Here is a 17,033-nt window from a genome sequence, read left to right as displayed (position 1 = left end):
TTGGGCAAAGATGGTATTTCTGTTGTGGTAGAGTTCTAGATCTAAAAATGCTAGTTTATCTGAGTCACAAACTGATGTAAAGGAAAGGTCCATGCGATTATTGTTACAATGTTGGACAAAGGCCGTGACTAGTGTAGAGGGGCCATCCCAAATGATGATAATGTCATCTATATAGCGCCCATAAAAAATGAAATGACTAGTATAAGGGTTATTGTTTCAAATGTGCTGTTGTTCCCATAGCCCCATGGTTAAGTTGGCATACGTGGGGGCAGAGTTTGCTCCCATAGCTGTTCTGTGTATTTGGAGATAGAACGCGCCTTGAAATTCAAAATAATTGTGGGTGAGGCAAAACTCTGTGGCATCTAAATTGAGCTTGTTGGGGATGGAGAGATGAATCAGAATTGAGGAAATGGTGTACCGCTTGTAGACCTACGTTGTGTGGTATGGATGTGTAAAGGGAATTTACATCTAAGGAGAGCCAGAGGCAGGTGGATTCCCAAGTGTTTGTTTTGAGCGTTTGTAACAAATGGATACCATCCCTAATGTACAAGGGGATATTTTGAGCTAAGGGTTGCAAAAAATGGTCTATATATTTGGAAAGAAAACTAGTGACACTCCCCATGGCGGCCACTATAGAACGTCCTGGTGGATGTGTGGAGTCTTTGTGGATCTTTGGAAGGTGATAAAAATAGGGTCTTTGATATAATTCTTGTTTAAGAAATGATGTTTCAGTCATGTTGATGATACCTTCTTGGAAGGCTTTGTCAATGAGATTATGTGCTACATTTTGAAATTGTGGCAAGGGGTCATTTTTCAGTTTCTGATATGTTTGAGTATCTGACAATAATCTCATGGACTCTCTTATATAATCAATTCAATTTTGAATAACAATGCCACCTCCCTTATCAACCGGTTTGATGCTTAAATCATGATTTTGTGAGAGTTGTCTGAGTGCTGTAGATTCTCGGGCTGAAAGTTTGAAAGGGGAAGAGTTTGAAGAGTTTTTACGCATGCATAAGATATCAGTATATATTACCTGGTAAAAACTTTGCATGTAGGGACCCTTGGCTGATGTGGGGTAAAAAATCGATTTAGGGCAGAAACTGGCAAGTTGGATGGGAAGAAAGGAGGGAAAACGTTGAGTAAGTAATGTACTAAACTCATCATCTTCTGTGGTGTAGACGTGTTCTAAGTCGGCTAAGATGGATTCATTACCGATAAATTGTCGACTGATAGTTCAAGAGTTGAGTCAAGGGTTCTGGTATCATCTGGACTATTGATAGTCAATTCATCTGTGTTTTTGTTTTTAGAAGCTTGGATATTGAAAAAACTTTTGACAGATGTCTAATAAATTTGTTAAGTTCCACAAACAAGGTAAAAGGGTTGGGGGGCCGAGGAAGCAAAGCTTAATCCTTGACAAAGTAATGAAGTTTCCGATGGAGATAAGCAATGGTCAGACAAATTAAACATTTTTATAGTCTGTGCATTTTTCCTAGTTCTGTTGTGTCTACGTGTTCCCCCTTCCCTTCCTTGTCTGCGAGTTTTCTTTGGAATGTTGGGAATGTTGGAGAAGAAGGCAAATCCAGAGTAAGCACTGACCTTTTTGAATATTATTAATATCCATAATAATGTTATTTTTTCAAAGAAGTTTGAAAAACCATAAAATGTGATGACAGTTAAACATAATCCCCTGAAGAAGACCCCAGATGAAAGGGCAGGGCAGGTAATTTCAGTGATGTCATAATGTTCTACTCATGCGGTTAGTGTTTCTGTCCAACGCTATCTCCTGGTAGTGTTGGAATTGAGGTGATTGATTTTAATAACATATTATTAATATACATACCAATAATATTCAAAAAAGTTTGAAGATTCATAAAATGTGATGACTCCAGTTACCCATAAGCCCCTGAGGTAGACAGACGAAATGTACGTAGGGCAGGTCTTTTATGTGATGTCATTATGTTCTACTCATGTAACCAGTGTTTCTGGCCAGCACTATCTCCTGGTAGTGCTGCAGTTGAGATTCGGTTAGTGTTTGTGGCCAACACTATCTCCTGGCAGTATTGCAATTGAGGTGACTGATATTGCTAAATTGTATTAATATACATAATAATATTATTCAAAAGTTTTCACATATGAATTGTATGTAGGGCAGGTCATTTCAGTGACATCATCATGTTCTGCTCATTTTTAGTGTTTTCTACTTATGTTAATGTTTCTGGCCAACGCTATCTCCTGGTAGTGTTGCATTTGAAGTGATATTATTAACATATTAATATACATATTAATAATATTCAAAAAAGTTTGAAGACTCAAAATGTGATGAGCCACTGACGAAGTCCACAGATGAAATGTATATAGGGCAGGTCCTTTCAGTCACGTCATCACATTCTACTCATGCATTTGGAATTTTTGGCTAACACTATCACCTGGTAGTGTTGCAATTGAGGTGTATTGAGATTTACTGAGGTGTTTCCATGTGCAAATGCTAGGGCTGTTGGATACTGTTTATGGATTTTTTTTTTTTTATTAAGTATGCATAGTAGTTTTTCACTATGAGTAGATTCTTTTTTCTTTTCTAGGTATATTGCAACATTTTATTTTTAAATGAATTAAGAATGTCCCTACTTACTATATAAAGTGAAGATTATGACACCCTGAGTGGGGATGAGCCAATGGTTTGCTCAGAATCTAGACTTGGACTTGGACTGAACTTTGGCTGTTTGGGTGTTTGGACAAATACCTGAATGTTTTCCCATCCGATCCCTTTTTCTATGTGAGCCAAGTATAATACACTGATCAAAAAAATTAAAGGAACACTTTTTAATCAGAGTCTAGCATCAAGTCAATGAAACTCCTGGGATATTGATCTGTTCCGTTAAGTAGCAGAGGGGGTTGTTAATCAGTTTCAGCTGCTTTGGTGTTAATGAAATTAACAACAGGTGCACTAGATGGGCAACAATGAGACAACCCCAAAAACAGGAACGGTTTTACAGGTGGAGGCCAGTGACAATGTGTCGCCCAGTCTCAAGAGCATGGAGGAGATTCCAGGAGACAGGCAGTTACTCTAGGAGAGCTGGACAGGGCCGTAGAAGGTCCTTAACCCATCAGCAGGACCGGTATTTGCTCCTTTGTGCAAGGACGAACAGGATGAGCACTGCCAGAGCCCTACAAAATGACCTCCAGCAGGCCACTGGTGTGAATGTCTCTGACCAAACAATCAGAAACAGACTTCATGAGGGCGGCCTGAGGGCCCGACATCCTCTAGTGGGCCCTGTGCTCATTGCCCAGCACCATAGAGCTCGATTGGCATTTGCCATTGAACACCAGAATTGGCAGGTCCACCACTGGCACCCTGTGCTTTTCAGATGAGAGCAGGTTCACCCTGAGCACATGTGACAGACTTGAAAGGGTCTGGAGAAGCCACTGAGAACATTCTAATGCCTGTAACATCATTCAGCATGACTGTTTTGGTGGTGGAAGAGTGATGGTCTGGGGAGTTATATCCATGGAGGGATGCACAGACCTCTACAGGTTAGACCAGCAATGGGCAAACTACGGCCCGGCGGACCTTTTAATCCGGCCTGCGGAGCTAGGCTCCCGCTAGGCTCCTCTCACAGTCCTCCCTGAAGACCGGTGTAGCATGAAAATCTGTCTCCTATGAGGATCTGTCCCCCTCGACGTATCTGCGCATGTGCCGGAGATCGCCGATCGGCTGCTAATGCCTGAAACTGGCATATGCGCAGATACGTCGAGGGGGACAGATCCTCATAGGAGACAGATTTTCATGCTACACCGGAACGGCGCAGGAACACGGCGAGAGGAACGTGCGGAGCAAAGGTAAGTGAATTGACACAGGGGGGACTTGGGGACTTAATATGGGGGATGAATTAATATGAGGAATGAATTACTATAGGGGGGATGAATTACTATATGAGGGATGAATTTACTATGGGGGATGAATTACTATAGGGGGGATGAATTACTATGAACCCATTGCGGCCGTCAAGTCAAAAAGTTTGCCCACCCCTGGGTTAGACAATGGCACCCTGACTGCCATTAGGAATCGGGATGAAATCCTTGGACCCATTGTCAGACCCTACGCTGGTGCAGTGGGTCCTGGGTTCCTCCTGGTGCATGACAATGCCCGGCCTCATGTGGTGAGAGTATGCAGGCAATTCCTGGAGGATGAAGAAATTGATACCATTGAATGGCCGCCAAACTTGTCTGACATAAATCCAATAGAACACTTCTGGGATATCATGTTTCAGTTCATCCGATGCCGCCAGGTTGTATCTCAGACTGTCCAGGAGATCAGTGATGTCCTGGTCCAGATTTGGGAGGAAATCCCCCAGGACACCATCCGTGGTCTCATTAGGAGCCTCCCCCCGATGTTGCCAGGCATACATACAAGCACGCGGGGGCCATACAAACTACTGAAGACCATTCTGAGTTGCTGCAATGAAATATCAGAAAAATGGACTCGCCTGCTGCATCATTTTTTCACTTTGATTTTCAGGGGGGTCTTTGAACTCAGTCCATTTTAGGTCAAACGATGGGGCATCCTTACATTCCTAACACATTACCCCGTCCATATCAGTGTAGATATCCAGCAGGAGATTTTTCCCCATTGAGATCTGATGTGTTTTCAAAGTGTTCCTTTAATTTTTTTGAGCAGTGTGTATTTAATTTTTTAATTTATATTGTATGATTATAGATTTATTTCCTCTTATTTTATAAGGCAAGAGCAGGATTCAGTGGAGGTTCAGTGGTGGAGGACAGGTATAGTAGTATTATGTCTAGATGTGAAGGCAGAGAAATGAAGGGAAAGTTATGGTAAGGATAGATTTATTTTTTATCTGTGAGGTATGCAAATGAAGAGGATTTGGTTTTCTTTATGCAGTTTCATGAAACTTTTTTGTTGATGAGTGTGTGTATATGGTGGTGTGTATGAAGATTGTATCTTGTTGGAAAGATCTTAGAACTGAAGAAGTGGCTTGGATGACCTGGGAAATATCTTCAACATTACAGAACAAGTCCAGTTGAATGTGACTGACTACTACTAGATATACCATGACCTGGACAACTGGGAACCTTCACAGATAAATTATGGTAAGACTTTTGTTTTGTGAATTTTGATTTAAACTTAAGAAACTTTGAATAAAATAATTAAAAAATATGTGTGCTGTAGGTGGGATCTCATTGTGAAAAGATCAGTGTGCTTGTGAGCTGGGTTTGGGATCTTACTGGGGAATTGCCAATGCCAGTTGACAATCTCCTGTATCCTGTGAGCAGTCTCTGACCTCCTGTATCATATCCGTGGTCTCTAACCATCTCCTGTAGTATGTCTGCAGTCCCTGACCTTTTCTCAGAACCTGTTTGCAGACTCTGACCGTCTCCTGTAGTATGTCTGCAGTTTCTTACTTACTCCTGTATCATGTCTACAGTCTCTGAGCATCTCCTGTATCATGTCTGCAGTCTCTCACCATCTTCTGTAGTATGTCTTCAGTCTCTGACCTTCTCCTGTAGTGTGTCTGCTGTCTCTGACCATCTCCTGTACTATATTTGCAGTATCTGACCATCTCCTGTATCCTATCCGCAGTCTCTGACTGTCTCCTGTAGTAGGTCTGCAGTCTCTGACTGTCTCCTGTATCCTGTTCACAGTCTCTGACCATCTCTTGTAGTGTGTACGCAGTCTCTGACATTCTCCTGTAGTGTGTCCACAGTCTCTGACCTTCTCTTATAGTATGTCTGCAGTCTCTGACCTTCTCATGTCCAGAGTCTCTGACCATCTCTTGTAGTATGTCTGCAGTCTCTGACGATCTCCTGTATCCTGTCCTCATCTCTGACCTTCTCCTGTATCCTATCCGCAGTCTCTGATCTCTGATCTGTCAGCAGTTTCTGACCTTTTCCTTTAACTTGTCGGCAGTCTCTGACTGTCTCCTGTATCCTTTCCACAGTCTCTGGTGATCGCCTGTACCATGTCTGCAGTCTCTGACCATCTGCTGTAGTATGCCTGCAGTCTCTGACTGTCTCCTCTATCCTGTCTGCAGTCTCTGTCCATCTCCTGTAGTGTGTCCGCAATATCTGACCTTCTACTGTAGTTTGTCTGCAGTCTCTGACATCTCCTGTAGTGTGTCTGCAGTCTCTGACCTTCTCCTGTATCATGTCCGCAATCTCTGACCATCTCCTGTATCCTGTCCACAGTCTCTTGCCTTCTCCTGTATCCTGTCTGCAGTCTCTGACCATCTCCTGTATCCTGTCCAGAGTCTCTGGCCTTCTCCTGTATCCTGTCTACAGTCTCTGACCTTCTCCTTTAACTTGCCAGCAGTCTCTATCTCCTGTATCCTGTCCGCAGTCTCTGACCAACTCCTGTATCCTGTTCGTAGTTTCAAACCATCTCCAATATTCTCTCCACAGTCTCTGACCATCTCTTGTATCCTGTCCGCAGTCTCAGACCTTCTCCTGTATCCTGTCCACAGTCTCTGACCTTCTCCTGTATCCTGTCTGCAGTCTCTGACCTTCTCCTGTAACCTGTGTGCAGTCTCTGACCATCTCTTGCAGTATGTCTGCAGTTTCTACCTTATTATATCTTTTATTACTTTTTTCCCCATACAAAATCATTTTACAACCAAAATGTCAAAATACTAATTTTTACACAATGTATACCCATTTCCCTACACCTACCACCCCCAATTTATTCCTCTTTTCACTTTCTATTATCTTCTACTTCTGGTTCCTCAAGTATTCTTAGAATCTATCTTCACCCCCTGCATCTCATATCTCCTCTCTCCTACCCTCCTATGGGACATTCTTTATTTTTCTCTAGGCTGTTCCTGCTCTTTATACTCTTTAACCTCCAACCTCTTCGAGGTATCTTTTTGATGTTTTGAAGTTGTACCATCCGGCCCCAATTTTTAAAAAATGTTTCCATTTGATCGTCGTCCAAATGGTGTAACTCCTCCATCATATACTGTATGTATACTCCACTCTATTTATCCAATCCTTTATTTTGGGTGTATTTTGTATTTGCCAAAATTTAGGGATAAGTCCCTTATCTGCATTTATTACATGATATATTACTCTATTTTTATACTGTTTCGCTGAGGTTTCCACCATATTTAATAAACAAACCCACAGGTCCTTCGGTATTATTATCCCCAGAATCGCTTGTATATATTGGGTTTTTTCTTGCCAAAACATCTGTATTTTAGGGCACTCCCACCATATATTATTATTATACAGGATTTATTAAGCGCCAACAGTTTGCTCAACGCTTTACAAAATGAAGGTAGACATTACAGTTACAATACAATTTGGTACAAGAGGAAACAGAGAGCCCTGCTCGTTAGAGCTTACAATCTAGGAGGAAGGGGAAATATATGACATTGTTCCCTTCATCCTCCAACGGTGAAACTTCAGGTCATTGTTTATGTGCAATACTAGATGTGATATACCATCTAACTAAACATTTGTAATTAATTTCTACTGTGTTCATGTTAATCGCCCCATGTGTTAAATTAAATATTTAATTTTTTTGTTGCTCGTTCAGTTTTGTTCCTAATGCCTTTTTCCACTTTTCTAAGTACAATGGAGGGTTACATTCAGCTAAATCAGTAAGAATTTTATAAATTCTAGACGTAACATGTTTTTGAGTTGTATTTTAACTAGACATTCGTTCAAATGGATACATATCCTCCACTGTCCTCAGTAGCTGTGGGAGCGCTGCAACAAAGTGTCGCAATTGATAGTAACGCCACTCATCTAATGTGAAAAATAAATCTTTCCGGAGATATTACAAACAGTAGGGGAGGGAGTGGGCATCCCTGTCTTTTTCCATACATTTTAAAAATCTCTGATGGGGACCCATTAACCTTCACCGCTAATGATGGGCAACTATATAGCCTTTTTATCCACTGTAACATTTTGGGCTCAATACCTAGTGACTCTAATGTGTCTATCATAAATCCCCAGTCCACCCTATCAAATGCTTTTTCGGTGTCAATCAACAAAATTATCGTCGGCTTCTTTTCTTTCCCTACTTTTTTCAGAAAGAGTAACGATCTTAGTCCATTATCCCAGCCTTCTCTACCTGGGATAAATCCCACTTGATCTGAGTGTATCCAGTCAGGCATCAACTCTTTCATCCTTGTAGCTAATACTTTAGCATATAATTTTGTGTCAGTATTTAATAATGATATAGGTCTGTAACTGGTGCATTGTGTCCAATCTTCCCTTTGCTTAGGTATAACTGTTATATATGTCTGCAGTGACTCTTCCCTCATTTCCAACCCTTTTCCTAACTCATTCATATACAGTATGTACACAATTTTGGGACAAGTTGTACTTTAAATTTCCTATAATAACCCACAGTGTATCCATCTGGTCCGGGACTCCTTCCTACTGCCATACTCTTCAATGCGATAATAATTTCCTCCTGTGATATTGGTTTTTCTAAAGCTAATAATTTTATTTCTTCCAATCTTGGTAGGGTGGCATCCTTTAAATAGGTCTGCCTTTTAATGCTTTTTTCTCCCTCTGATTCTTTCTGATTCTTAGCTTTTACTCCATATAGACTATTTTTTAAATGTGTTGGCAATACCAGTGATTGAATATACAATTTCTTCTGTTTCATCCTTAATTTTTTCTATAAATTTTTTGATTTCTTTTCCCTTGCTTTTCTCATAAGATATTTTCCTGGTCTATTCCCCCACTGATATCTTTCCTTGTGAAAAATCCTCCTCGTTTCTTGTTCCATAAGATCTTTTAGTTCTTCTCTTTTTACAGTTTTCTTATGTTGTGTATCCATATCTATTTTCTTTATGTAAGTGTTCTAAATCATATAATTCCTCCATTATTGACCTTATTTTCCTCCCTTGTTCTTTTTTTTCCGCCCCTATCAAGATCAGGATACCCCTAATATATGCCTTATGTGCCTCCCAAATTGTAGCAACAGAAATCTCATCTGTCTCATTGAACGTAAACTATTGCTCAATTTCCTTCTTCAATCTTTCTTCTACTTTTGAGTCTTGTAGAAGCATCTAATTTAATCTCCACATAGTTGTTTTATACCGCTCCCCTCCCACCAATAATCTCATTGTGAAAGGTACATGGTCAGATATAGACATACCAAGCGCAGAACAGAAGAAGGTATAATCTCTCTCTCTTGGATGTTTAACTCTCCAAGCGTCAATAAGTTGACATTAGTGCAACATCTTTTTAACCTATTTTAGAATTTTACCTCCCTCTCTCTGCGCACGCGATGACGTATCTATTCATGGATCCATGCAGAAATTAAAATCTCCTGCCAAAATCAGGTTACCCCTCTTAAAATCATTACGTTTTCTTAGAATACCCTCTAGGAATGCCGCTGGGTTTATTGGGACGGTAGATGTTTGCTAATGTGCATTTCAGTCCCCGTAGCTTTCCTCTCAAAAATAAGAACTGACCCTCTGGATCCACCCTACTTTCTTCCAAGGTGAATCTTACATTTTTTGCGATCCCGATAGCAACTCCTTTTGCCCGTTTTTATTGGTGAATCAGCATAGTACTAAGTTGGATAATATCTAGAGTAAAGCTTCACATTTGAATCTTGAGATATACGTGTCTCTTGAAGGAACACTACCTCACTAGAGTGTTGATGTATGCTCTGAGGATCTTATGTCTTTTAGTTGGAGTATTCAGCCCTATCACGTTGTATGTCTTAAAATTAATTGTACTCGTTTATAATACTATTCCTATTCCCATCTATGCTTCCATTTTGAGGGGATTGGATAAAACCAGTTTGGAACCAGAAAATTCCCCCCCCCCCAATCTACCCCTTCTCTTCCATCTGAGTTTCTAATTTAATAATTGATTGAGCCTGCACCTCCATTGTTCCCTCCATTTCTTCAACACAAGCTAATACTCGTTCCACATCGTTATGTAATAGCGCCATTTCCTTCTTCATGGAGTGCTAATTTTTTGAACATTTGTGTAATTTCCATTTTTTGTGGGCAGTTGTGACATTGCTCCTTGTTCTTCCATGTTGCCTTTTTCCATAACACTTTCCGTGGTTATAGGTTCTTTAATCTGGGTCCCACCTAGTGTCCTAAATGACAATTTGGTATGGTCTCCATCATACTTTCTTTTTATTTCATGCTGTTTCTCCAGGGTTTGGTCCTCTGGGCTTTTCTCCAGTGGGGGAATATACTTTTTATGTATCCTGTCTGCAGTGTCTCACCTTCTCCTGTAGTATGTTTGTAGTCTCTATTCTTCTCCTGTCCACAGTCCCTGACTGTCTCCTGTAGTATGTCTGCAGTTTCTGACCTACTCCTGTATCATATCCGCAGTCTCTGTCCGTCTCCTGTATCCTGTCCTCAGTCTCTGACCATCTCTTGTAGTGTGTTTGCAGTCTCTGACCCTCTCCTGTAGTGTGTCCTCAGTATCTGACCTTCTCCTGTATCCTTTCCGCAGTCTCTTACCATCTCCTGTATTCTGTCCACAGTCTCTGACCTTCTCCTGTATCCTGTCCGCAGTCTCTCGCCATCTCTTGTTGTATGTCTGCAGTCTATGATTGTCTCCTGTAGTATGTCCGCAGTCTCTAACCATCTCCTGTATCCTGTCTGCAGTCTCTGACCTTCTCCTGTATCCTGTCTGCAGTCTCTAACCATCTCCTGTATCCGGTCCACAGTCTCTGAACTCCTCCTGTATCCTGTCTGCAGTCTCTGACCTTCTCCTGTATCCGGTCTTCAGTCTCTCACCATCTCCTGTATCCAGTCCGCAGTCTGCGACCTTCTCCTATATCCTGTCCGTAGTCTCTGGCCGTCTCCTGTAGTATGTCTGCAGTCTCTGAACTTCTCCTGTATCCTGTCCACATTTTCTGACCTTTTCTTTTAGCCTGTCGGCAGTCTCTGACCGTCTCCTGTATCCTGTCTGCAGACTCAGTCCTTCTCCTATAGTGTGTTTGCAGTCCCTGACCTTCTCTTGTATCATGTCTGCAGTCCCTGACCTTCTCCTGTACCTGTCTGCAGTCTCTGACCTGCTCCTGTATCCTGTGCGCAGTCACTGACCTTCTCCTGTATTCTGTCTTCTCTTTCTGACCACCTCCTGTAGTATATCCGCATTATCTTACCAACACCTGTATCCTGTTGGCAGTTTCTGACCATCTCCTATATCTCCTATATCCTGTCCTGTATTGTCTGCAGTCTCTGGCTTTCTCCTGTATCATGTCTGCAGTCTCTGACCATCTTCTTTAGTAGGCCTGCAGTCTCTGACCTTCTCCTGTATCCTGTCTGCAGTCTCTGACCTTCTCCTGTATCCTGTCTGCAGTCTCTCACCATCTCCTGTATCCTGTCCACAGTCTTTGACCTTCTCCTGTCCTCAGTTTCTGACCATCTCCTGTAGTATGTCTGTAGTCTCTGACCAATGCCTGTATCCTGTCTGCAGTTTCTGACCATTTCCTGTATCCTGTGTGCAGTCGCTGACCTTCTCCTATATCCTGTCCGTAGTCTCTGACCTTCTCCTGTATGCAGTCGCTGACCTTCTCCTGTATCCTGTCCGCAGTCTCTGACCATCTCCTGTATCCTGTGTGCAGTCTCTGACCTTCTCCTGTATGCAGTCTCTGACCATCTCCTGTAGTATGTCTGCAGTCTCTGACCGTCTCTCGGATCCTGTCCACAGTCTTTGACCTTCTGTATCCTGTCTGCGGTCCCTGACTTTTTCCTTTATCCTGTCGGCAATCTCTGACCTTTTCCTTTATCCTGTCCGCAGTCTCTGACCATCTCCTGTATCCTGTGTGCAGTCTCTGACCTTCTCCTGTATGCAGTCTCTGACCATCTCCTGTAGTATGTCTGCAGTCTCTGACCGTCTCTCGGATCCTGTCCACAGTCTTTGACCTTCTGTATCCTGTCTGCGGTCCCTGACTTTTTCCTTTATCCTGTCGGCAATCTCTGACCTTTTCCTTTATCCTGTCCGCAGTCTCTGACCTTCTCCTGTAGTGTGTACGGAGACAACAATTTCTTGCAATTTGCAGTGTGATTTCCATTATATGCATTCTATGTCTGTGAAATTGCAACAAAACTGCAGAAAAAGTAATGCAAGAACTACTTTAGAAACTGCGCTGCAGCAAATCGCACATGTAAAGACACTGACATTCAGCCTGGGTTCACACTTGTGCGGTGCAGCATACCGCATGTGATTCGCACAAGAACCGCACCACATTCCTGTGCAAATCTGAATTTGAATTCTGTGCGGTGTGATTTGAGCCGTACATTTTGTATGGCTCAAAACGCACAGCATTCGCACCAAAAAGGTGCAGGACCCTTTTTTGATCCGCACTAGAATCGGATTGCATCGGTATTCACACCTATGCAATCCGATGCTGCACATCACACCACATTTTGCGAACTGATTTTGGGCTGTTGTTAACTTAAAATACACACCCGCAGTGGTTCGTGTGAACGGGGTGCGATTATGATGCGCTGCGGAAATCACACGGAAACTGTTGCAAATTTTGCACCGCATCAGTGTGAACCTGGGCTCACTTTCATTAGATGCAATTTCAGGTGTGGTTTCAATTCCCAAATCACACCTGAAATCGCAATGCTGTGATCGGGCACTTAGGGACGGTTCATACCATAAAAACGCAGTCCGGATGCGTTCCAAACGTGTTTCTGTATGCACGTTTTTGATGCGTCTGTGACATGTTTTTGCTGTATTCCGGTGCATTTTTGTTGCATTTTTTATGCATTCCAGTTAATTTTTTCCCCTCTCTTTCATCAACTTAAATAGGGACATGTGCATTCCAGTGCATTTAGGTGCGTTTATGGTGCATTTTGTATGCGTTTTACTACTTTCCAGTACAGTTCAATGCAGAAAGAAATGCAACATATTCTACTTTTGTTTCTGGAGCTGGAACGCACTAGTGTGAACTATGACATTAAAACCATGTAACCTACTATCTATGCATTTTGGTGCAGAAAAAATGCACTGGACTGCATGTGGTGTGAACTGGCCCTAAGGCCCTGTTCACGCCATAAAAACACAGTCTGGATGTGTGCCAGATGCATTTCTGTATGTGCATTTTTGATGCGTTCTGTTGCATTTTTTATGCATTCCAGTTGATTTTTCCCCCAAATCAAAAAGGACATGTGCATTCCAGTGCATTTTTGGTGCATTTAGGTGCATTCCAGTGCATTTGTGGTGCGTTTTTGATGTGTTTTACTGCATTCCAGTACAGTTCAGTGCAGAAAAAATGCAGCATGCTCTACTTTTTTTTCTGTAACTGGAACGCACTGGAACTGACTGCACTGGTGTGAACTATGTCATTGGAAACCATGTAACCTACTATCCATGTAAAAAAAAAAAAAAAATACACTGGACTGCATGTGGTGTGAACTGGCCCTAAACGTTCATGTGTGCATGGAGACATAGGCTAGCATGCAGAAAGATTTAGAGATAAAAAGTAAAAAAATGCCAGATGGCTAGGAGCAGCTATAAAAACATCCAGTGTGTATGAGGCCTCACATGTACCCTTGCAATTCTCTTTATGCTACGTGTACTATTTGATTGTAATCCAGGTTGTAGATAAGTAGAAAAACTTAGATACAATATACAGCGCCTTGAAAAAGTATTCATACCCCTTGAAATGTTCCCCATGTTACAACCAAAAACGTGAATGTATTTTATTGGGATTTGATGTGATAGACCAACGCAAAGTGGCACATAATTGCAAAGTGGAAGGAAAATGATAAATGGTTTTCGAACTTTTTTACAAATAAATATCTGAAAAGTGTGGCGGCATTGGTATTCAGCCCCCTGTACTTCGATACCCCTAACTAAAATCTAGTGGAACCAATTGCCTTCAGAAGTCACCTAATTAGCAAATAGAGTCCCCCTGTGTGTCATGTGATCTCAGTATAAATACAGCTGTTCTGCGAAGCCCGCAGAGGTTTGTTAGAGAACATTAGTGAACAAACAGCATCATGAAGGTCAAGGAACACACCAGACAGGTCAGGGATAAAGTTGTGGAGAAGTTTGAAGCAGGGTTAGGTTATAAAAAAATATCCAAGCTTTGAACATCTCACAGAGCACTGTACAACCCATCATCCGAAAATGGAAAGAGTACGGTACAGCTGCAAACCTACCAAGACATGGCCGTCCACCTAAACTGACAAGCCGGGCAAGGAGAGCATTCATCAGAGAAGCAGCCAAGATGCTCATGGGAACTCTGGAGGAGCTGCAGAGATCCACAGCTCAGGAGGGAGAATCAGGACAACTATTAGTCGTGCACTCCACAAATCTGGCCTTTATGGAAGAGTGGCAAGAAGAAAACCATTGTTGGAAAAAAGCCATAAGAAGTCCTGTTTGCAATTTGTGAGAAGCCATGTGGGGGGGGGGGGGGGGCAGCAAACATGTGGAAAAAGGGGCTCTGGAATTTTTGAGACCAAAATTGATCTTTTTGGCCTAAAAGCAAAATGCTATGTGTGGTGGAAAGCTAACACTGCACATCACCCTGAACACACCATCCCCACTGTGAAACATGGTGGTGGCAGCATCATGTTGTGGGTATGTTTTCTTCAGCAGGGACAGGGAAGCTGGTCAGAGTTGATAGGAAGACGGATAGAGCCAAATACAGGGCAATCTTAGAAGAAAACCTGTTGAAGTCTGAAAAAGACTTGAGACTGGGGCGGAGGTTCAACATCCAGCCAGAGCTACAATGGAATGGTTTAGATCAAAGCATATTCATATGTTAGAACGGCCCAGTCACAGTCCAGACCTCAATCCAATGGAGATTCTGTGACAAGACTTGAAAATTGCTGCTCACAGATGCTTGCCATCCAATCTGACAGAGCTTGAGCTATTCTGCAAAGAAGAATGGGCAGAAATGTCCCTCTCTAGATGTGCAAAGCTGGGAGAGACATCCCCAAAAATACTTGCAGCTGGAATTGCAGGGAAAGGGGGTCCTACAAAGTATTGACTCCGGGGGGCTGAATACAAATGCCGACACACTTTTCACAGATTTATTTGTAACAAATGTTGAAAACCATTTCTCATTTTCCTTCCACTTCACAATTATGTGCCACTTTGTGTTGGTCTATCACATCCAATCCCAATAAAATACATTGACGTTTTTGGTTGTAACATGACAAAATGTTGAACATTTCAAGGGGTATGAATACTTTATCAAGGCACTGTATACTCCAAAAAATATAGACTGAAAACCCCCAAACCGGTAAAGTTGCTCTCTGAATACACAGTTTTTTTTATTTATAAGATATAATTTAGGCTTATTTTAGGCTTTCTGGTATTCTTTATATTAAACACAACGCATTGGCCATCACATCTGATTTCTTTATTATAGTATCATTTAATTAAAACAGCTTTTTTTTTAATTAAATACAATCACATTCATCATTTTATTTCAAAAGCAATCTTAGCGTTCTTCTTCATTTTTTTTTTCTAATTCTGTACAGCATCTGTATTTGACGTCATTCAGGGCCGTGTCGTCTAAGTCACCTCCTTGGGCAGGCTGCACTTTGGTTTCCATGCCACAAATTCCAAGTGTGCAGGGGTCACTCCACTCTCCCCATGTTCCCCATGGTCCACCAGCACCTATCAGGATACTGTCATCCGAGCATTGGAACATGATATTGTTGGCTGCAGTATCGTCTTCGTCACCAGGAAGGGGTTCCTCAACTTGCAGAAGGAATTTAACAAGATACCCTGAGGGGCACCACTGTACACCAGTCCAACTTCCCCACCTGTAGTGAAAAGCAAAAATGTATATCATCTCATTGCTGATTTATGGAGGTCTGCTTACTTTACTCTGCAGCAATGCTAGGCAATTGGCTTTAGGTTAGATTTGGACTTCGATCATACTCTTAGATGCTTGCAGCCACTGTTTGTGTAACCCATTGAAATGTTATTGCTTGTTGGTGGTCCGCCATTTAGGATCACTCACATGGACAGAACAGCCCTGTGGAACTTGCTGAATAGCAGGGCTGGTGAGCAGAGGAGTCAGGGACTGCATTTCCCAGGAAGGTATTAGAAAATAAAATCACAATACAAGGTGGGGTGCCCTTATAAATTAGCTCTCCAGTTCACCCTAGAGTGTGGGGGCTGACCCTGAGAAACTAAACCAAAAAAGTAGCACAGACTGCCATAAAGAAGGTATTGAGTCACCCATGTAGAGTAGCTATTGGGAAATTATACAAAACTTTATTAATAATAATCGATAAGACAATTAAAAAAAAAACCTAATGGAAAGTAGGCTTTAAACCAGACACCTTCCATGATTGAACACACACATATATTAGCCCAATAAAACAATTAAAAAAACAATCCGGATTGTTATGCCCTAATTGGTGTTGTTATGAACCACCTAGCGGGGCCTCTTGCAATCCACAGGACAGGATTCCCCAGGGCGCGGAGTCTAAGCCCCAGTCTGCTTGTTCACCAGGGCCCCTGATGGTGGGGATGGGCTTGGGGCAGACAAGGACCAGGTCGCGACTAATTGGAGAGAGGGGGAGAAAGAGAAAGGGAAGAGAGAGAGGGGGAAGAGAGAGAGAAGAGAAAGAAAGAGAGAGAGAGAATCATATATACATACACACACCTATTGAACTCTCTCGCTCTCTCATTGGGGAGGAGGGCGCAAAATTTTTGTGTTGTCTAGGGCAGCACAAAATCTAAACACACTACTGATAATATGGACTTATTAAGGTCTACAGTATGTATACTAGAATTACCGCTCTACATTAATCTTACAGTTAGTGGATTTATGAGCTTATAATTGCAATTTACGCTAAAAGCCGTCTGGAAGCTGTTTTAATGAATGTTTATGATCTCCACCTTAAACTGTCTCCCTGCTCCGCATTGACATTCTGCAAACTTAGGGTAAATTCTGCTGTGTGATCTCCACTTCAAACTGTCTCCCTGCTCCCGTACTGACTTTATGCAAAACTCAGGATAATTAGTCTATATCTTTTTGTCTGTCTGTGGTGATTGATTCTCACCTCCTTTTGCCTTTCTGTGATCAGAGAATCAATCATCTT

At 42.0% G+C, this 17,033-nt stretch overlaps 1 protein-coding gene across 1 annotated transcript in view; it reads right to left on the bottom strand.

Annotated features, from left to right (window-relative positions):
- Nucleotides 1-15,408: 15,408 nt before the first annotated feature.
- Nucleotides 15,409-17,033, bottom strand: part of LOC149452471 (vitelline membrane outer layer protein 1-like) — a 33,371-nt gene continuing 31,746 nt past the window's right edge. Inside the window, exon 3 of the mRNA XM_089689158.1 lies at nt 15,409-15,743. Within this exon, the coding sequence (XP_089545284.1) occupies nt 15,416-15,743 (328 nt within the window). The 3' untranslated portion in view covers nt 15,409-15,415. The remainder of the gene's footprint in view (nt 15,744-17,033) is intronic.

This window comes from Staurois parvus, unplaced genomic scaffold, assembly GCF_062004578.1.
Source record: "Staurois parvus isolate SC_StPar_1 unplaced genomic scaffold, SC_StPar_1.0 ptg000470l, whole genome shotgun sequence".
Classification (NCBI taxonomy): Eukaryota; Metazoa; Chordata; class Amphibia; order Anura; family Ranidae; genus Staurois; species Staurois parvus.
The sequence above is the reverse complement of the archived record's forward strand: the minus strand, read 5'-3'. Positions and strand labels throughout refer to the sequence as shown.